The sequence below is a fragment of the Cervus elaphus genome, chromosome X (genome assembly GCF_910594005.1).
Source record: "Cervus elaphus chromosome X, mCerEla1.1, whole genome shotgun sequence".
Lineage (NCBI taxonomy): Eukaryota > Metazoa > Chordata > Mammalia > Artiodactyla > Cervidae > Cervus > Cervus elaphus.
The window spans coordinates 60,049,817-60,072,825 of record NC_057848.1 but is presented as its reverse complement, the minus strand read 5'-3'; the positions used below and the strand labels follow the sequence as shown (position 1 = coordinate 60,072,825).

Genomic DNA, 23,009 nt, shown 5'->3' with positions numbered 1-23,009 from the left:
AAAAATCTACAAACAGTAAATGTTGGAGAGGGTGTGGAGAAAAGGGAACCCTCTTACACTGTTGGTGGGAATGCAAACCTGTACAGCCACTATGGAGAACAGTGTGGAGATTCCTTAAAAACCTGGAAATAGAACTGCCATATGACCCAGCAATCCCACTGCTGGGCATACACACCAAGGAAACCAGAATTGAAAGAGACACGTATACCCTAATATTCATTGCAGTTTACTGTTTATAATAGCCAGGACATGGAAGCAACCTAGATGTCCATCAGCAGATGAATGGATAAGGAAGCTGTGGTACATATACACCATGAAATATTACTCAGACATTAAAAAGAATACATTTGAATCAGTTCTAATGAGGTGGATGAAACTGGAGCCTATTATACAGAGTGAAGTAAGCCAGAAAGAAAAACACCAATACAGTATACTAACACATATATATGGAATTTGGAAAGATGGTAACAATAACCCTATATGCGAGACAGCAAAAGAGACACAGATGTATAGAACAGTCTTTTAGACTCTGTGGGAGAAGGCGAGTGTGAAGATCTGAGAGAATAGCATTGAAACATGTACATTATCATATATGAAACAGATCGCCAGTCCAGGTTCAATGCAAGGGCTGGTGCACTGGGATGACCCAGAGGGATGGGATGGGGAGAGAGGTGGGAGGGGAGTTCAGGATGGGGAACACATGTAAACCCATGGCTGATTCATATCAATGTATGGCAAAAACCACTACAATATTGTAAAGTAATTAGCCTCCAACTGAAATAAATTAATTTAAATAAAAACATAGCATTAACTTGATAGCTGCATCAAAATCAAAATGTGTCATTAGGAAAACACAATATAAAAGTGATCCCAAGTTGTAGAAACCATGCAGTTAACACTTAGTTTAATCCCTTTCTCAACAGACTTCTAATTCTAATAATGCAGGTTTAGAAAGCTTCAGATGTATTATTAGTTTCTTATGTCTTTACCTCAGAACACAAATGAAAATAACACAGCAGAATGGTAGCTTCAGAACAAGTAATCAGAAGAATTATAAAGACTAGGAAAAGGAAGCCAAACATGATGTACATCTGATGAGACCTGAAAAGAAAAATGACAATTTTAAAATAAGCTTTAACTTAAGGATACACACAGAAAGGTCCATCCAACTCTAAACAGTAAACTGTCACACACTTTTCTCACCTTGAGATTTTCATTCCAGACTTCATCTATTCATGTAATATCATCAAATCCATGTAGTATCCATGTAGTATCAAATATATATGTATATTCCCTCACCTACACAGCTTCAGAATTTGGCCATGTTCTCTCTCATCAGAAACAGTATTGCTACTTACCAATATTTGTCTGCTCCTATAATTTAGTGTTCACTTGAAACCCATCAATTTTCTCTATACACATTTGAAAACATGTTTTCTCTTTATTTTTTTTATTTTATTTTTTTTTATTAGTTGGAGGCTAATTACTTCACAACATTTCAGTGGGTTTTGTCATACATTGATATGAATCAGCCATAGATTTACACGTATTCCCCATCCCGATCCCCCCTCCCACCTCCCTCTCCACCCGATTCCTCTGGGTCTTCCCAGTGCACCAGGCCCGAGCACTTGTCTCATGCATCCCACCTGGGCTGGTGACTTTAGAAACAGAAAGTTGCAAATGGCATAAATACCAGCAACTATATTATACAACAGAAAACCACAGATTCAAATTTTGTCTTTGGAGGTCTATTAACAGGTAGCTTCTCCAAATTGGTCTTCATAGCACAACACACATAATTCATGAAATCTACTTTCAAACATGCATCTTTAAAAATATCAGTGTGTAGATTACATTTAGGCCAAACTTCAAAGGAATGAAGTAATTCCTTTCATTATTATAGAGCAAGCTGACTAAACTGGGATAAGAAATAGACATTTCAAAAAGCCTTCTGAAGAGAAGAAACTGGTGAACTGATCAATATTCCATTTTAAAACCTCATGTAAAATATACACCTGGGGGTGAGGATGAAGGATGGGGGTTGGGAAGAATCATGTCTAGAGTTCATAAATATATACAAAGTTGTACACTTTGTGCTTGTACACAACAAGCACCCTGGTTTCTCATTGAAACAAAAATTAAATCCTCTAAAGAATCTTGGCTCAAACAGTAAAGAATCTGCCTGCAATATGAGAGACCCGGGTTCAATCCCTGGGTCAGGAAGATCTCCTGAATAAGGGCATGGCAACCCACTCCAGTATTCTTGCCTGGAGAATTCCACGGACAGAGGAGCGTGGTGGGCCACAGCCCATGGGGTCGCAAACAGAGTCAGACATGACTGAGTGACTAACACTTCAAAGAATCTTTCAGTTTTGCTTTACAAATACTTTCCCATCAAAAACATCTGCAAAATTTGGTTACTATAATCTATTTTGCAGCATGCTAAATATTTAGTTGCTGACAAGATAACAGATTTTACTGTTTATCTTTCAAACAACTTTGATACAGTGCTGTTTATAAAAGGTGTGCAATTAATGTTTATGATTAAACCTAATTTCCTAGGACATCAAAGCTTTGTCTAGAAGATTCTTTTGGGACAAAAGTGTTATAAACATGCACAATTGGTGACTGCATTTTATTTTATTGTGCATTTGCCCCATCTCCAAAAATCCTTCCAGAGTAAATCCCACTTGGCAGCTCCCAAAACCAAAATGCTGTCAAGAATCAGGATGTAAGAAAAAAAAAAGGGACTTGGAGCAACTGAAATAGCTGTCACAAAGCAGGGGCACTAAAACTGTAGCACTTTAATCAGAGAGCACTGGTTCTTACTTCACATGCATTTCTATATTGGTTATTGGTGCGTGTGTGCTCAGCTTGTGTCCAACTCTTTGCGACCCCATGGACTGTAGCCCACCAGGGTCCTCTGTCCATGAGGTTCTCCTGGCAAGAATACTGGAGTGGGTTGCCATTTCCTCCTCCAGGGGGATCTTCCTGACCCAGGGATCAAACCTGAGGTTCCTGCATCTCCTGCACTGGCAGGCAGATTCTTTACAACTGAGCTACCTGGGAAGCTCCATATTGATTATTAGAATTCTTAAATTACAACAGATTAAAAGTAGCAGATAAAAAGAGTAAGGCTATAAGGAAAAGGCATCTGACAGCAGAACTAACAATTGACAGAAAGGAAGATAGAAAACCATTACTTATAGTTCAGTACAGATAAAGACCCAAAATCAGTGCTATTCACGTTATCTTTAGCAGAGAAAATAAATGAACTCTTGCACGGGAGGCCTGTATGGAAAACAGATACAAATCAGAGCTGCCCCTTCCATCTTTAGGTACCTGCCTCCAAGGGACACCCCTATTTAACCCCCTGCAAAGTCTCAGAGAAGTTTGGTTTGAGACCAACTTTTCTAAGTCACCTGGAAAGGATTAAAAAGAGGCTATTAATTTTCAAAAAGGAAACCTTTATAGACATTTCCATCCAAAAGTGGCTTTAAAATGTTGTAAATTAAGTCTTAGTTTCCTAGGAAATTCCCTTGGGTCAGATTGCTATTCCCTAGATAAAACAGGGTAGCACATGAAGTCTTACTATACCAGAATTCAACCTCGACATATAGGAAAATTAATTTATTAACAATTAATATTTTGGAGATTAAGAAGATATGAATACCTATGGCTGATTCATGTTGATGCTTGACAGAAAACAGCAAAATTCTGTAAAGCAATTATCCTTCAATTTAAAAATAAATAAGCTAAAAAAAAGAAGATATGATACTCACCAAATGCTGTTTAGAATAAAAAATAGTTGGATAAAAATACAACCAAAAGGTAAAACACCACCGATGATGACACTAAAAAATGGTCTTCTAATGAAAGCCTGGTGAGGAATCTGACGAGGAATCAGGTTTGTACTAACTGGATAGTCAAACTGCTCAAAAATAAATCAAGTGAAAATCAGAATGAAATAAAATTGAAGTAAATTTATACAGACAACATCACAATACACAATCTTGAATCTGAACATTTTCAAGAGCAATTATATGGGCAAAGGCTAGACCAATGCTTACTATGATGCAAGCCACAAATGCAGTATCCAGTTTCTTTGTAGGTGCATTTTAAAAAGGTGGAATCAATTTATTGATATATTTTAATTGATCTAATGATCTAACATGCCCAAATAGTATCATTTACATTTGTGACCGATATAAAAATTATTAATCAAGATATTTTACATTCCTCTTGTTGTTGTTCTAAGTGGTTGAAAACTAGTGTGTATTTTATACTTACAGCACATAATTCAGACTAGCCACATTCCAAGTACTCAAAAACCATAGTTGTTGAGTGGCCACCATGTTAGATAGGACACAGCTAGACAATAAGGATGTTTATCTTTCCTTACACATTTCAAGGGAGATATTGGACAAAACTTACTAGTGACTGTTTCAATGTAAAATAATATATGACGTCAAAAAGTTCTCTCCTAGAATTTGTCTAATAATTTGTCTCTGAAAATTTGTCAATAGTTTTCAGAAATTTTTCTTTTTCTGCTCTATGTGGAACTCCACTTCCTGTTTTGTCTTGTCTGACTTCTCCCCTGCAAATTCACACTATGTCCTCATAATACAACCCTTTTGTAGTGTGGCCTCATTTAGTCTTTTTGGTATACTGTTCCTTTTCCCTATATGTTGAATAGGCTATCTTCAAATCTGTAAACTGGGTGAGAAGATGCAAACTACTGCACAGAGAATGGATAAACAAGATCCTACTGTATAACACAGGGAACTATATTCAATATCCTGGATAAACCATAACGGAAAAAAAATCCATCAACAGAACCCATTTCTTGGATTGTATCTTGGCTTTCTTCCCACAACTATATAATCTCATTATTTTTCTGACTTTCTTAAAGTCAGCCTTCCTATAATATATCTTTTAAATTTTGCCCATCCGAGAGAGGGAAATATAAACAACCCATAAAATGTGAAATACATTAAAGAATGTCTTTTAAAGTGTTACTGTCTTTCATTTAAAGTTTGTAAAAAATCTTTTATCCCTAAATGATTATTCTTTGTCATTTTCTCCAGTGGTACATCTTCCATTTCCTGTATAGTCTATTCACACCGAGGTATTATTTCAGACATCATTCAATGGTTAAAAGCAGTATTTTAAAAGTTTACCTTTTGGAAACTTCCAACGTATGCACCCAAAAATGTTAATGGCACTGAAATTCCAAACCACAATGCAAGGATTCCTATCAAGGTACCAAATGAGATAGCAGATGATGACCCTTCAATCCAAAGAATTAAATTCATGATGAAGATGTCAACAAAGACCACACTAGGGTAGAAAAACCATCAGAAAATGTTACGATTTCAGGAAAATGTTATAAACATACTTGATATGAATGTTAGAACATTAAACCCTAGAAGAATATTAAATCATTCTGTGTAAACCCAGTTATTGAGTTGGAGCTTAAACTCAATACCATATATATAACAAGATAGCAGTTTATTACAGGACATAATTTCTACATCCCACTCGTCTTTGCAGTTCCAGAGCCTAGCAGAAAATAAATAAGGTGTGGAATAATATACCATCGAAAAACAATATGCAATAAACACAATTAAGAAAATACATATATTACAAACAGATTTTAGAATACTAGACTGAAATGGGCTATATGAAGCCTCTTGTCAAACAAGTATTCATTTAAAACCAAGAGTTTTACAATGATTTCCTGGAAGAAAGTTCATTAAAAATTATCTTACACATACCTTTTTTTTTTCAGAGCCTTCCTAACAAAGATTCTGCCATACAATTTCTAATAATATCTCTAAGTGATGGGGGGAAAAGTTTACTATCATGCAGACATTTTCAGCTTTTTTTTTTTTTACCTTCAGTACAGGAGGTAGAGAAATCTTAAAAGCTGTTTCACATGTAGTGCAGATAGGGCTCAAAGTTATTAAAAGTCCTTTTAAATTCCAGCATAGTGTAAGAAGCATTTTTGGGAATGGTGGCCAGTTTGATTTTTTTTTTAAAAAGTATATTTGCCAAAGTGGGGGTGGGAGGCAGTAGGAGTGGGAGTTTTGGGATTAGCAGATGCAAACTGGTATACACAGAATGAATAAACAACAAGGTCCTACTGTATAGCACAGAGGACTATATTCAATATCCTGTGATAACCATAATGGAAAAAGAATATGAAGAGAATTTAAGATGTCATGGAAAAATCTGAACAAACTTTTTGGCCAAACCTGTGTGAGTGTGTGTGACTGAATCACTTTGCTGTACAACAGAAATTAACACAACACTGTAATTCAACTATATTTCAATAAAAAAATTTTAAAACATATATTGACAAAAACCTACTTGTGTATACAAACTTGTATGTAAATAAGATTTTTTTCCTCTTGATACCACCTCAGAAACTGAGTCTCATTTAGGTAATTTAGTATTTGGTTAGATTATTTCAAGTAGATTTTTGTATTCTGGATTTACAATTTTGTTCTCAAATAAAGATTTTGGTGATCACTTTGCAAGTGTTTGCTAATCCTTGAGTATAAGAATCTGTTTTTTCTCTACATGAATTCAATACCTTTAGACCATGAAATTTTTGCACCTTATGTCCCTGGATATGTTACAGTGTCTCCTGGCTTATAGTCTATGGAACTTGAATAGAATTTGTGTCCTGCTGCTATGTGAAAACTGTATAAATCTTTTTTTTCATTTATTTTTATTAGTTGGAGGCTAATTACTTTAGAATATTGTAGTGGGTTTTGTCATCTTAATTATGTTGAATTGGTTCATACTGCTTTTCAGGTCTACTATGTCCTTCTACTTTTCTGTCTATTCATTCTATTAGTGTTTTAGAGTTTGATATTGAAAGTTCCCCTAAAAATCTTAATTTATCTACTTAAAAAATAATTGTAATATATAGTGGAACTACATATAACTTTGTTTTGTATTTTCCAAGTCTCCTGTAAATGTGTTATACTTCCATAATTTAAAAAATAAGGGGAGGGAGGTGGGAGGGGGGATCAGGATGGGGAATATGTGTAAATCCATGGCTGATTCATGTCAATGTATGGCAAAAACCACTACAATATTGTAAAGTAATTAGCCTCCAACTAATAAAAATAAATGGGAAAAAAATAAAATGAAAAAAACTTTTAAAAGAATCTGTCTTTTAAAAATAGTATTTAATATTTTACAGCCTAAGTGCAATGGAGATCACTATTCTAAATCTAGGAAATAAGCCATCATGTATCTAAAGATGAATAATTTCAAATGAACTGATAAGGTTTTTATTACTTTTTTATTTTAAATCTTTTATGGACTGGCTTAATTCTGTTTAAAGTTTAACTGTGTGCTTATGGTTTATTTTGTATAAATTTTACAATAAAATAATTTAAATTTTCCCCCAAAATAAAACAAACTGTTTAAATTAACCATTCAAAATCAGCAGGTCAACCCCTAAGTCTAATGGATAACTCACCAGGCAAGCCCAGCTACTATGCCTGTAGATGTTCCAGACAAGTTTAATCACAGCTACAGGTGAGTATGGGTATCAGTGGTACGGATGTGAGTGTTTCTGACAGGGATTTATCTCTTCCTCTTTTTTAACATTTATTTATTTGGCTACACTGGGTCTCAGTTGTTGCATGTGGGATCTAGTTCCCCATTCAGGGATTGAACCTAGGCCCCTTGCATTGGAAGCATGGAATCTTAACCACTGGACTACCAGGGAAGTCCCATGAGTATTTCTGAAAGCCTAAATGATGAGGTTGAAAAGATGGGCAGAAGTTAGATTGTGGAAGGCTTTGAATGTCCAGTTAAGGAATATAGACTTTATCCTGTCAACACCAGGAAGCAACTAAAGGGTTTTTACACTCAAAGCTGTGAGGTACTCCATGCAATTTTCCAGAAAGATGAGTATACAGCATTCCAAAGGACAAATCTAAAGGAGGAGATACTAGAGGCAAGGAGCCTAGATATAAAGTGTTAAGAATCTGTACAATGTGATGATGGTTAAAATGTAAAGAATGGATACAAAAGACATGAAGAATTAAAAGACTTTGGGTTAAAGATGGCACATTGAATGCATATTTAGTTCTGCTCCCTCATCAAAACCCTGATAAAATTATAGCAAAAGAATTTTTTAAAGGCATAAGGATTGGGGGATGTTGTAAAGGGGAGAAGACATTAACAGCAAAGTTTGGAAACCAGAGAGCAGACAAATAGTAACCAAGTTAGTTGGAGTGCGAACTTGTATCCTAAGTCGTCAGTAGAAAAGGCTGAGAGGCAACTCAATTTATACCACAGAGGTCCAAAAAGGCTCGGGAATTTGTGGTGCCAGGTACCTCTACAGGTAGGGATGAAGGAGTGGCTAAAACCAGAATGACTGGTTCAAAGTCAGCCTGAGATGCTGACAGACCTGCAGATTCTGTCCCCCACCCCCCAACTCTGCAGAACCAAACAATGTCACTTCACAACCCCTGCAAAAGACAGGAGGGTTAGTTCCTTAGAGAAGATTCCTGAAGCTCAGGTAAAAACTTTACCAAGACAATTTAAGATCCTCAGAGAAATCAGAGGAGACATTGCAGCCATGAGACAGGAAGAGGAAATTTTTTAAGACTTTTGAGAAAATGGAAGAGTTCTTGCTGTTGTGTTTTTGCTTTTGTGTCGGCTGTGCCACAGGACTTGCAGCATCTTAGCTTCCCCGACCAGGGATCCAGCCTGTGCCCCCTGCAACAGAAGCACAGAGCCCTAACCACTGGACTGCCAGGGAATTCCCTGGAAGAGGTCTTAGGAATTCAAAGTATGACCAGAGGCACTTGTATGTGAAATCTAAAAATAATAATAATAATAATAAACTTATTTACAAAATGGAAAGAGACAGACATAGAAAATAAACTTATGGTTATCAAACGGGAAAGTGAAGTGAAAGTTGCTCAGTGGTGTCCGACTCTTTGAGACCCTATGGACTATACAGTCCATGGAATTCTCTAGGCCAGAATACTGGAGTGGGTAGCCTTTCCCTTCTCCAGCGGGTCTTCCTGACCCAGGAATCAAACCAGGGTCTCCGGCATTGCAGGTGGATGCTTTACCAACTCAGCTATCAGGAAGGAAAGGCGAGGAGAGGAATAAATCAGGAGGTTGGGATTAACATATGTAGCCTACCAGGCCTCTCTGTCCATGGAATTTTTCCAGGCAAGAACAGTGAAGTGGGTTGCCATTTCCTCCTCCAGGGGATCTTCCCAACCCAGGGATTGAACCCGTGTCTCCTGTGTCTCCTGCATTGGCAGACAGGTTCTTTACCACTAGCGCCACCTGGGAAGCCCATATATACACACTACTAATATATAAAATAGACAATCAGCAAGAACCTACTATATAGCACAAGAAATGATACTCAATATTTTATAATAACCTATATGGAAATGACTGTGAAAAAGAATATATATATATATGGTAGACAGATACATGTATAACTGAATCACTGTTCTGTACACCTGTAACACACTATAAATCAACTATACTCCAATTTGAAAAAAATGACAAGGTGAATATAAACCTTAGTAAAAGGGTTGCAAGATAAAGCTGATGAAATGTCATAGAAAGCAGTTTAAAAAGAGAAAAAAATGAAGAACAGGCAAGAAAAAAAAGGAAAATTAATGATCAACCCAGGTAAATGTAAAAGAGAAGTTACATGGATAGAGTTCTTTCTGAATATCTTTTAGGGACAGTAAGTAATTTGCTGAAGATCAAACAGCTGAAAAGAGGCAGAGCTGGGATTCTTACTCAGGGGTGTGTGTGTGTGTGTGTGTTTAACAGCAAGCTTTCTCCATCCCACTGTGCTATAATAAAGCCTCTACAGTAGGAACCAACCAGAGCAATCGCATCTACCTTCTCCTCCCCAAAACATTTTGTCAAAGATCAGAGACAGGGAGTGTGGTGACAGCCACTTGATGCTGCACCAGGTTAGGCTTTGAGGTCTACTGTTTAGAGAATCTCTGATTTCAGTCTTCAGCTGTAAATTCTCTCAAGGCCCATTCCAGTTCTAGTATTTTAAGGCTTCCTTCGTATTTTCCATCTATTTTCAATTTCTTACTTAGGATCATTGTTTTTGGATCCTTCCCCATCCCTCATTATAAGTGATTTTGTCCTTTCTAAACCTTCTTTCATTTTATTCTTTTATTCCTTTTTATCCATTTATTCTTTCATTTTACTATTTCTACTTCACCTTTCCTCCTTGCATTTACAGACTCTTCTATTAACACTTTTTTCAGTAGGTGTATCTATTCTGCTCTTTAAAGGCTCATACTTTGCTCCTGTTGGAGATATAGCTTCCAGTCCTTTCAAACAACAGCATGTACAACAATAAAACCTCCACCTTACGTCTCATCAGTTTCTGGCTTCTCAATAAGGGAGTTTAGTTTCCCATGATTTAACCATACTTCCTCAAATGTTTTTTTAATACCTTTCTGCTCTAATGAATTTGTTTAGCCGCAATATTCCTCTGCCACATTTTCTAGCTTTGGAAAGATTCATTTTAGCTGTTATCTTTCCATAGCCAGAAAAATTACTTCTCAGTTGACAAATCATAACCTTCTTTCTTATATATAAACTCAATTAACCCGTCTCAACGATTTCCCTTTTGAAAGTACACTCTAGAATGCTAATATGTGTTTAACAATTCTGTAACTGTCCTTCCATTTCATGTTTTTATATTCTAAGTATTTCTTCCTTTGTTGATGTCTAATTATTTCTAGACCTTTTCATAGAATCTTAAACAGCAAAACCAGAAGGAAACTTAAGAGGTCACCCGGGTCCATCTCCTACTTGAAACATTTATTCACACATTCATCAAACATTTATTGAGTACCTATGAGTTAGGCCCTGGTGTTCCAAGATAAATAAAACAAAAATCCTTGCTCTGAAAAAGCTCAGTCTAGTGGGGGACAGAGACAAACAAATTATAACATAGGAAATATTATAGCAGATAATAGATATAAAACAGTAGGAACACAGAAGAAGAGAGTGGCCAAAAATGCTTTGTAGTTCACAAAACAATTTCACAATCCATTAGTTCATTTACTTCTCTAAATGACTCTGTGACACAAGCATTACACACAAGGAAATGGACAATCAGAAAGGTTATAGGACTTATCCAAAGTCACTTAGCTAATACTGAGTACTACAATTCAACCTTCCTTCTTCTAACTTTAAAGTTTGGGTACATGCCCATCAACCTCTGCTGACTCTTCTCTTACTTACTACCACTCTTGGGGCTACATGCAGCAAAATGACATCATTTAATAATTTTACTTTTTTCAATTTCTCTTAGGAAGTGTATGCTCATTAATTTAACTGCTTCTCCATTTAAGTTCAAAACCATTTTTACATTGTCCATGTCCATACCATGAGGCACTGAAACTCTTTCAACCTACCACATTCTAACAAATAAGAATCCCAGTACCTTGAGATTCTCCCTCTCATCTACTTAAGAAAGCCCCTAAACCTCTTGAAGAGAATATGTATTTTGTATCATGTCTGGTTTATTGCTTTTAAACTGTGTTCAGTTCTACTAACAGAAATAGGAAACTGAACCTGTCTTGCATTTTAAATTCTTCACATGATTCAATCATTTAATAAACACTTACACTCTATAAATCACTTATACTTCATATAAGGCACTGGGCTACACACTGTGAAAGATACAAAAATGAATAAGACACTCACTCACATGAGTCTTAGAATGTAAAATGAGAGATAAGACATATCATTAATAACTCAATCTGAGGAATACTGTGGTGGGCATTGTAATAACGGTAATAGATATTGTACAATTTTAAAACATGAAAGTGGTGGTGAGCTGGAAATTAAAGAATGAATGCAAATTTGGCATTGGAAAATTGGAACAAAATAGATGGAACAGCTTGAGCAAAGGCCTGTTAGTGGAAGAAAATAGTAGCTAATAAACCAGTTACCATTTATTAAACACTTATTATGTGCTTATTATGTACTTTATTAAACACTTATTATTGGGCTTCCCTTGTAACTCAGTCAATAAAGAATCTACCTGCAGTGCAGGAGACCTGGGTTCGATCCCTGGGTTGGGAAGATCCCCTGGAGAAGGAAATGGCAACCCACTCCAGTATCCTTGCCTGGAAAATCTCATGGAGAGAGGAGCCTGGTGGACTGAAGTCCATGGGGTCGCAAAGAGTCGGGCACGACTGAGCAACTAACACTTACTTATTATGTGCTAGGCACTTACAAAAGCTTTAATACATTATCCCATTTAATCCTCACAACAATCATATGAAATACATAATACCATTATTTCCATACTGCAGATAAAGAAGCCTAAGATCAGAAAGGTAAAATAACTTGCTCAAGGTCCCATGATATAAAATGTTATTTAAAACTCCTCTTTTGCCTATCAAATTTAAAAGGCAACTGCATAATGCAGTAATTATAAATCTGTGTTGATAAGCACACAAAGCATTAAGATGCAACTTGTATAACAATAACAGCACAAAGGAGGGAAGAGGGAAAGAAGCTACATAAGAGCATATAATATTTTTAATAATATTATAATTAAGTTGGTATTAATCTGAACTAGATTGTTTCCAATTGAAACATTAAATGTAATACATAATGCAACTACTGAAAACAAACCAAAAAACTGTAAAAGGAATGATAAGGGAATAAAAACAGTACACTAAAAATATTTATTTAACACAACAGAGAACATTAATGAAACAGCAAAAAAGACTTAAAACTTATAAAGAGAAAATAGCAGATGTAAATCCTACTTTACCAATGATTTCATTAAATGTACATGGATTAAATATTCCAATTAAAAGGCAGAGGTTGGCAAAAGGGACCCCAAAAAATGATCCAAATAAATGATGTCTACAAGAGACACAATTTTGATTCACAGAAACAAATAGATTGAAAGTGAAATGATTTTACATATAGTTCACTCTTGAACAAAATGGGTTTGAACTGCCTGAGTCCACTCATACATGGATTTTTTTCAATAAATACATAGTGCAGTGCTACACAATCTGCTATTGGTTGAATCCATAGATGCAGAACCATGGATACAGAGGGTTGACTCTACAGTTATACACAGATTTCCAACTCTGCAGGGATTCAGGGCACCTAGCTACCATGTTGTTCTAGGGTCAACTATATGAGATCTATATAAGATCTCTAGATATATATAGATAGACAAATAGATAGATAGATCATGCAAACAGTAACCAAAAGAGAGCTAAAGTGGCTATACTTCTATCAGACAAAATAGACTTTAAGACAAAAAGCATTATGCAAGGTAAAGAAGGACTTCTATAACAATAAAAGTGTTAGGACTTCCCTGGTAGTCCAGTGGCTAGGACTCCACACTCCCAATGCAAAGGACCTGGGTTCAATCCCTGGTCAGAAAACTAGATCCCACATGTTGCAGCTAAAGAGCTTGTGTGCTACAGCAGAAGATCCTGCATGCTACACAAAGATCAAAGACCCCGCAGCCAAATAATTTTAAAAAACAATAAAACTGTCAATCAAGAATATAGAACATATATTCATGTCAATGTATGACAAAAACCACTACAATATTGTAATTAGCCTCCAACTAATAAAAATAAATGGAAAAAAAAGAATATATAACAATTATAAAAAAAACAATTATAAATACATATGTACATAACAGCAGAATCCAAAAAATATATGAAGCAAAAACTGATAGAACTGAAGGAAGAAACAGACAATTCAACAGTGATAGTTGGAGACTTGAATACCCACTTTCAATAATGGATAGAACAACTAGATAGAAAATCAACAAGGAAATGAAAGACTTTAACAACAGTGTACACCTACTAGACCTAACAAACATCTGTAGAACACTCCACTCATTGTCAGCAGAATACACATTCTTCTAAGTGTATATGGAACATTCTCGAGGGTAGACCATATGTTAGACCATAACACAAGTCTCAGTAAATTTAACAGACCTGAAATCACACAAAGTATAATGTAATTGAAAGGAATTAAAGAAGACCAAATAAATGAAAAGACATCCTGTGTTCATGAATTGAAGATTTAATATTAAGATGGCAATATCCCCCAAACTGACCTGCAGATTCCATGTAACCTTATCAAAATTCCAGTCAGCTATTTGAAGAAATTGAAAAGCTTTTTCTAAAATTCATAGGGTCTTCCCTGGTAGCTCAGCAGTAAAGAATCTGCCTGCAGTGTGGGAGACCTGGGTTCAATCCCTGGTTCCAGAAGATCCCCTGGAGAAGGGCATGGCAACCCACTCCAATATTCTTGTCTGGAGGATCCCATGGACAGAGGAGCCTGGCAAGCTACAGTCCATGGGATCGGAAAGAGTCAGACACAACTGAGAGACTAACACTTTCACTTTTTCTAAAATTCATATGGAAATGCAAAGTTTCAGAATAGCCAAAATATTCTTGAAAAAGAAAAAAGCTGGAGAACACTCACTTCATAATTTCAAAATTTATTAAAATCTACAATAACCAAGATGATGAGTACTGGCCTAAGGATAGACATAGACTAATGGAACAGGATTGAGAATTCAGAAATAAGCTCACATATTTGTGGACATTTGAATTCCAATAAGGGACTCAAGACAATTCAACTGGGGCAGAAGAGTCTTTTCAACAAATAGTGTCCAGACAACTGAATATCCATGTACAAGAGAATGAAGTTAGATCCCTACCTCTCACATATACAAAAAAATTAACTCAAAATGGACCAAAGACCAAAATTTAGTACGTAAAACTAGAAAACTTTTATAAGAAAACATAAGCATAAATTTTAGTGACCTTGAATTAGCTTTCTTAAATATATCTAAAGTACAAGCAACCAAAGAAAAAGTAAATAAATGTCTTCAAAAATTTCAAGTTTTGTACTTCAAAGAATACTATCAAGAAACTGAGATGACAACATACAGAAGACATGAAAATATTTACAAATCATATATCTGATAAGTATCTAGTTAACAGAATATATAAAGAACTCTTACAATTCAATAATTTTAAAAATTCAATTTTAAAATGGGCAGGGACTTCCCTGGCAGTCCAATGGTTAAGACTCTATGCTTACAATGCAGAAGGCACAGGTTTGATCCCTGGTTGGGGAATTAAGACCCCACATGCCAAAGTAAATTAATTATTGTTTAAAAATTAAAGTGGGCAAAGGATTTGAATAGACATATTGCTAAAGAATATATACAAATTACCAATGAGTAATAAAAGAGGCTCCATACCATTAATCACCAAAAAATATAAGCTAAAACTACAATAAAACATCACTTCATAATAATTAGGATGGCTATACTCAAAAACAGATAGGAAATCCCTTGGTAGTCCGGTGGTTAGGACTCTGCACTTTCACTGCCAAAGGGCTGGGTTAGATCTCTGGTCAAGAAACTTAAGATCCTGCAAACTGTGTGGTGTGGGTATCACATATATCACAATCATACATGTGATAAGGAGTTAAATTCCAAAATATATAAAGAACTCAAACAACTCAATAGCAAAAAAACAACAATTAACAAAGGGGCAGAGGACCTGAATACACATTTTTCCAAAGACACACAAATTGCCAACAGATATATGGAAAAGTGTTCTACATCACTAATCATCAGGGAAATGCAAATTAAAACTACCATAAGATAACACCTCACACCTGTCAGAATGGCTATCATCAAAAAGACAAGAGACAATTGTTGGCAGGATATGGAGAAAAAGGAACCCTTATGCACTGTTGGTGGGAATCTAAATTGGTATAGGCACTACGGAAAACAGTATGGAGGTTCCCCCCCAAAAAGTTTTTTTTTTTGGCCACACCATGCAGCATGTGAGATCTTACTTCCCCAACTAGGGATCAAACCCATGCCCTTGCAGTGGAAGTGTGGTATCTTAACCACTGGACCGCCAGGGAAGTCCTCTCCCCAAAATTTTTAAATAAAATTACTATATGATTCATCCATCCTACTTCTGGGTATGCAAAAGAAAATGAAAACAGAATCTCAAAGGGATAGCTTACACTCCCATGTTCATTGCAGCCTTATTCAAAACCTACTAAAGGCCTCATTAATTAGACAGAGGCAGAATTGGGAAATGAACCCCTATGTGTACAGAGTGTAGGGTGTGTGTGTGTCTGATTCTAACACCTGTGCTGGTAACCTTTAATGCTGCCTCTCCACTTTAATATATGGTAATGAGTTGTTTATAATGAGATTATTTAAAAATAGGTAGTACATGTATATGGTATACAATGTGAAAAGTAAAAAGAAAAATAGAGAAACAGTGAAAATAAGTATAAAACAGTCTCCTTCACACTCCTTTCCCCCAGCCATGCAGCAACCCACCTGGGGACAACCACTGTTAACAGGTGTTTTTCAAATTAAAAAAAAATATTTTCACAAAACTATGGTTTGATACTGAACTATTTCATAGTCCCTGTAACCCTGAGCCATGTTATTATGGACATCCACTCGAATTTTTAAATTTTTCTGTGTAAAACATTCTTCAAAACTGATCCCACAGAAAATGAGATAAAAACAGCTCATAGTGCAGTGAAAATGCTAATGTTTTTCCAGACATTAATTGTTCAATTTAGTTAATCAAGCTTAGTGACACAGCATATTCTAATTCTTTTAAATTTTCTATTCTAATGACGTAACTTCTTTTTACAATGAGATGGAACATCTGTCTGATGAAAAATAGGCCATTATTATTCATCTGAATCCATGAAGGCAATTTCAGGAGAGATTTACATTTATTTCCTCTCCAGTGCCTAGCATAATGCATTAAATATAGTAAAAAAAATTTTTTTCAAAAATACAATAAATAAGTTGAATGAGTAACTAAATAATGAAGAGAACAGTAGACGGTTTATTGACTAGTTCTTGCTCGCAATATCCCTTGTATTACAATCCAGTATAATGACTTTTGCACAATGGCACTTTTGTGCCAAAGTTACTCAATGTCAGATTCATCTGAGTCTTGAACTTGAAGCAACAAATATCTGAAATATTGTCAAGGACATTGCTTTCTTACATAAAGGTATTAAAGCTCAGGAAAGACCACCCATTCTAGTTCCCTTGAAAAGAGTTACAGAAAAAGCAGATGGCTCTATTCAAGGTGGCAAGGGGGAGAGGAGTGCATTGTCCTTATTTTAAATAAATCAAAAACTCTGTGGTACATGTATTTGATGTGCAAACTTGGAATATTCAAGCCTTTCCCTGGAGTTGAGGGGAAAGGCCACATGTAGATAAAACATTATGAGTCTACTGAATATATCATCTATCACTGCATTGCACTGATGATGGCTTTATACTCAGTCACAGAGCATTTGCTCTCATTTTGTCACTAATTAGTATACAATGTAACTGAATTTATTATATATAACTTCCATTATAGAATTTCCACCATTGTTATGGGGCTTCCCAGGTGGCTCAGTGGTAAAGAATCTGCCTGCCAATACAAGTGATGCAGGAGATGCAGTTTTGATCCCTGGGTTGGGAAGATCCCCTGGAGGAGGAAATGGCAACCCACTCCAGTATTCTTGCCTAGGAAATCCTATGGACAGCGAAGTCTGGTGGGCTACAATCCATAGTCACAGAGTCGGACACAACTGAGTGACTGAGCACACATACATGCGTTATTGTGACACACTTCTAGCATCAAGGACATGGGAATTTTACAACAAATGGAAATTAAATTACCACAAAACAGGACTTCCCTGGTGGTTCAGTGATAGGGAATCTGCCTGCCAATGCAGGGGACAGGGGTTTGATCCCTGATCTGAGAAGATTTCACATACCATGGAGCAACTAACCCCATGAGGCGCAGCTACTGAGCCCACGTGCCTAGAGTCTGCTCCACAACAGAAGAAGCCACCACAATGGGAAGTCTGTGCACCACAATTAGAGAAAGCCATGCAGCAATGAAGTCCCAGTGCAGCCAAAAAACACAACTTTTTTTAAGTTCCATGTAACAATTAAGATATAATCCATGACATTTCCTAAAAAAAAAACTGTCCTTCAGAACATATCAAAGAAAGAATTTTTTTAATGAAATATGCTATGGATTGAATTGTTTCCCCCAAAATTCTAACATTAAAAGCCTAATCCCTACTCTGCTCAATGTCATGTGGCAGTCTGAATGGGAGAGGAATTTGAGGGAGAATGGATACATGTATATGTATGGTTGAGTCCCTTCACTGTTCACCTGAAACTATCACAACATTGTTAATCACATACACCCCCCAAAAAAATAAAAAGTTTTTTAAAAAAAAAACCCTAATCTCTAATGAGATGGTGTTTGGAAATGGGGCCTTGGGAGAGGAATTAGGTTTAGATGAGGTCATGAGGGTGCAGCCTTCATGATGGCATTAGTGCCCTTACAAGAAGAGACACCATAGAGTTCAGTGTCTCTCTTTTCCTCTGCCATGTAAGGATGCATCAAGATTGCAGCCATCAGTGACCAGGAAGAGAGCACTCACCAGGACCGTATCCTGTTGATGCCCTGATCTTGGGCTTCCCAGCCTCCAGAACTGTGAGAAAATAAATGGCTGTTGCTTAAGCCACCCAGTCTATGGTATTCTGTTATGGTAGCCCGAGCTGACTAAGATAAAACATATTAAAGGATTTGGAGATAAAACTCAAAATGAGTCAGCACCTTATTGGTGAGGGATTATGGGAAGAGCACTGGTTGGGGATACTGGGTTGGCCAAAAAGGTCACTCAGGCTGTTCCACAAGATGGAAAAACCCAAATTAACTTTTTGGCCAAGATAGTATACAGCCCGAGCTCCAGTACTGACTTCACGTATGACCTTGAACACGTTGATTCTGCATCTTTAGAACTAGGGGACCAGATGAGCTCCCTAAGAGCCCCTGTGCAGCACCACCCTGACTCCCTGACCATGACTCTGCCTGGGGTCTGCAGTCACTAATGACACTGCAGTAACTAGGTGAGATAGGAAGAAATAATCACAGAAGGCAGAGACAAGAGAGTAACACAATGTGGTATATAAGCTGCCACTCTAACATGACATATAAGGGAAGATGCATAACTGAGATGAGCATTTATGAAACCTGCTTCAAAAACAAAGATCAAAATTGAATATTGCAGCACCATCACCATCTCTTTGTACTAAGGGTTAAGATGTACAAAAAGATGAAAAGAATGCAAATATACCAAAAAAAGAATGCTGCAGCCACAGAAAAAACAGTGGTCACTCACCTCCATTCTACTCTTCATTATTGTGTACAATGATTTTTCCAAGGTAAAGTATAAAGAAGATTATAATTGTGTAGAGAAAAGAGAACATGAGATACTAACCCAGGACACAGCAGTGCTGTCAGCAAGAAATTTGTCTTCCACTTCAGACCTCTAAATGCTGAGGAAGTAAAGGACAGAATAATTACTAGGGCAACTAGATTTAGTCCACTTTACAAATACTTTACAATAACGAAGACACAATTATATTTTGCTAGGTCAGCTAAAATTCCTGATGCAATTTTTAAAATTTTCAAGCTTTTTAATTTCTATATTTAACACACCAACTTGGAATAAGAATAGTAATGCTTACATCTGTACACCTTAGCAGACACGTATCCAGCAGATGCTCCCATAAGGACCCATAACACAACAGAACAGGTCATTAAAGCACCACGATTAGCAGGAGAAAGGAAACCAAGGCAGGCAAGAACTAAAAGCACAAAGAAGAAATATCAAACCAGTGACAATAATAGCCTCAAAACACATAAGGCTTTATTTTATATTAAAGACACCTTATTAAGACATTTTTATGAAACAGAATACAGGGAAATTCTCTGATGTTACTTAGCTAATTTTTTGACAATCTGTTCTTAATAAAAAGTCTGATCCCATACAAGGCAAACTATGTGTTTTCAATTTAGTCTTTAATCACCTTGTTTAAATCATTAATTATATTATTTTAAATCAAAATCAAAGAGAAGATCTTCCCTTTCCCTACTCCAGTAGTCACTCCCTAAAGAGCAAATCATTTTCCCCACAAAAATTTCCTTCTGTTTCCTTTTATCCAAGGTGAGGGGGGAAAACCATCACAGTGAGACTTGGTTTCAGGAAAACATAACCTTAAGAGCTAAATTTAGAAGTTATCATTGACATCTGAAACACCTAATAAGCCATTTATTTACAGAAGCTTTGTTTGTGAAAATCCCCACTCTGATTATGAAAAACTGACAAACTCTACTCTTGGTTGATAATGAAGGCAGAGAGAGTTCATCAGCCATTGTAAGACTACTGACGATACCACTTCATTTATACATTTAAAGACCAGTGCTTAGGCTTGCCTTAGCATTTCAAAATCTTAATCTCTGAATTATAATTCCCCGAGCCCACCTAAAATATGATCTACCCACACGCAAAGCAAGGAACATGTATATTGGACATTACAATATATTATTCAGAACTGAAGAAACTATGAAAGGTCCTTGATATAGGAACATATTCAGACTCATATCCTTAAAATAAAATACAAATTTTATTTTAAATACACTACAAATACTCATTAAAATATACTATAAAATACACATTTCCTTAAACTTTAGGGTAGAATTTTCAAAGTTCTTTTATACACATGAATCGAAGTTTAACCTATGTCAGAATGTTGAGAATGACACATATTGATCTGAGCCTACTCACATAAAGTAATAAATGTCATAATCAAAACTTGTGTTCCTTGACCCAGTAAAATTGATAGCAACATTCCATGCCTTGGAGGTCTGAATACATCCCCATGAACAAGCTTCCAACCATAATCCTTCTGGATATCTTCCTGCATAAGAGAAAGTCTTTAATAAACACAGGAATTATTATGACAGAAAGTTTACAAGAGCTCTGAAAGTTAGGGGAAAAGTAATTTTCCTCTAAAGACAAGACTAATGGCTCATTTTGGATAAAGTAGGTCTCTGGCAGGTATGTGATCCGGCCATACAAATGAGCCATTCTCTAAGTTTTGCACTGTATTAATTATGTAAAGCACACAACTGGCTTGATTTTCATGGAGAAAGCAACATGATTTAACTTACAAAAAAAATTCAACTAATTCTATAGAAATTAAAAGTTCATCAATACATAAATGATCATAAGAGTCAAAAGAGTATAAATTAGATAAAACTAAATTTGCCCTAAATTGTAGTATTTTGCAATGTTTTTTACATATTCTCATGTTCCAAATTAATGAAAATCTTAAATAATGATATTTTGAAAGCTCAGGACATGGAAAGGTATATAACCAAAGAGCTGATAGCAAATAACTCTCTAATAAACTTACCTATACTTTTTAAGAATCTACACAATACTCTATACTTGGATTCAGCACAATATGCAAAATTACTAGACATTAAAATGTGTTGTATTCAAGGTGTTATACTCTAAGTAGAAACATAACCTTGAGAACTGGGCAAAGCAGGCATTCAAATATTGGCTGAATCAAATATGTGCATTTTTATTTACAGGAAAACAAACCTGATTATATCTGATAATATCTTTGTGGAGAGTCCTTAATATGATCATAGCCACCATTCCAGTTAAGAATAGAACAACAACAAATGAATTCAAGATACTAGAAAATGGAAAGAAGGAAAAATAGAAGTTAAATAAAAAAAAAAGTTTGCACATGTAAAAGAAAGACATTCAAATTATCATGTCGAACAGTTTTCTAAAGTTAAATTTGGATCTAAGGCTAATACATTTGGATAATACATCAATATATTAAATAAACCTAAAGTTCTATCACAAAAGTTCACTACCAATTAAGCAATAGAAGCAACACTATTCTTAAGGTTATTTTACAACTTTTTAAGAGTACATCCCCAAAAATAAACAAGGGGAAATGAAAAAGATCAGGAACACAAACTTAGTTCCAGAACATGAAACTGAGAATGGAAGTTCAGGAGTCAAGGTTAAATTGATGACTTTAGTCAGTCAGTCCTTAGGTGGATCCTTAGATGGATCAAGGCTTTTAACTTAATCAAGTCTTTATCAAGTTTCAGGGTAAAGATCCCATGGACCACTTACCTACCAGCTCTTACTGGTTCCAAAACTGAATCTTAAAAATTATGTCCAAATGAAAACCAAGACCATCTGTCATCCCACCACCCAGCCAAATCCAGACACATTTAAAAAAGTTTCACCAGAATCTCTGAAAAGACCAGCACTGTCATAGAAAAATGCCACTAGGATGTCTAAAATGTCTGTTAAATGTCATAAGTAAATTAGCTCGAGACAGAAACTAAAGTACATTTATTGTTACATCATAAATATTAATACTAGAGATTAGCCCCACCATTTATCTGGATGCCCTTTCCTTTCACGACCCCTTTAAAGAAACCATTTAAATAAATTTTATTTGAAGAGACTCCTTGGGGGTGTGACAAAATGGGATGTGGACTATTGCCCCAACAGAAGATTTTCTAGAAAAATTAAGATATGATAATTATAATGAGGAAGAGAAGGAGATAGAGGAGAAGGAAGAGTGAGGATAGAAATAGGAGGAGGAGGAGAATGGGAGCTATTCTCACTTTAAAGGCATTGTAAATCAACTATACTTCAATAAAATGAAATTTTAAAAAATAAAGGTGATAACTAATGAGAACCTACTCTTAGCTCAGGGAACCCCATTCAGTGCTCTGTGGTGACCTAAACAGGAAGGAAATCCAAAAAAGAGGGGATATATGTAAACACATAGCTGATTCATTCTGCTGTACAGCAGAAATTACCTCAATATTGTAAAGCAACTATACACCAATAAAATATTTCTTTAATTAATTTATTTATTTTACTTGGAGGCTAATTACTTTACAATATTGTGGTGGTTTCTGCCATACATTGACATGAATCTGCCATGGGTGTACATGTGTCCCCCAACCCAAAATAAAATATTTTTTAAAAAACAAAGGCAATAGCAGTAT

The 23,009-nt window shown here is 35.8% G+C and overlaps 1 protein-coding gene across 1 annotated transcript in view; it reads right to left on the bottom strand.

Moving 5' to 3' along the window:
• LOC122689658 (transmembrane 9 superfamily member 2-like) overlaps positions 1-23,009 on the bottom strand; it is an 83,612-nt gene that overhangs the window by 20,857 nt on the left and 39,746 nt on the right. Inside the window, exons 9-15 of the mRNA XM_043896263.1 lie at positions 21,565-21,661; positions 20,740-20,872; positions 19,640-19,759; positions 19,390-19,447; positions 5,181-5,340; positions 3,783-3,931; positions 990-1,101 (exon numbers count right to left, since the gene is read on the bottom strand). Of these exons, the coding sequence (XP_043752198.1) occupies positions 990-1,101; positions 3,783-3,931; positions 5,181-5,340; positions 19,390-19,447; positions 19,640-19,759; positions 20,740-20,872; positions 21,565-21,661 (829 nt within the window). The remainder of the gene's footprint in view (positions 1-989; positions 1,102-3,782; positions 3,932-5,180; positions 5,341-19,389; positions 19,448-19,639; positions 19,760-20,739; positions 20,873-21,564; positions 21,662-23,009) is intronic.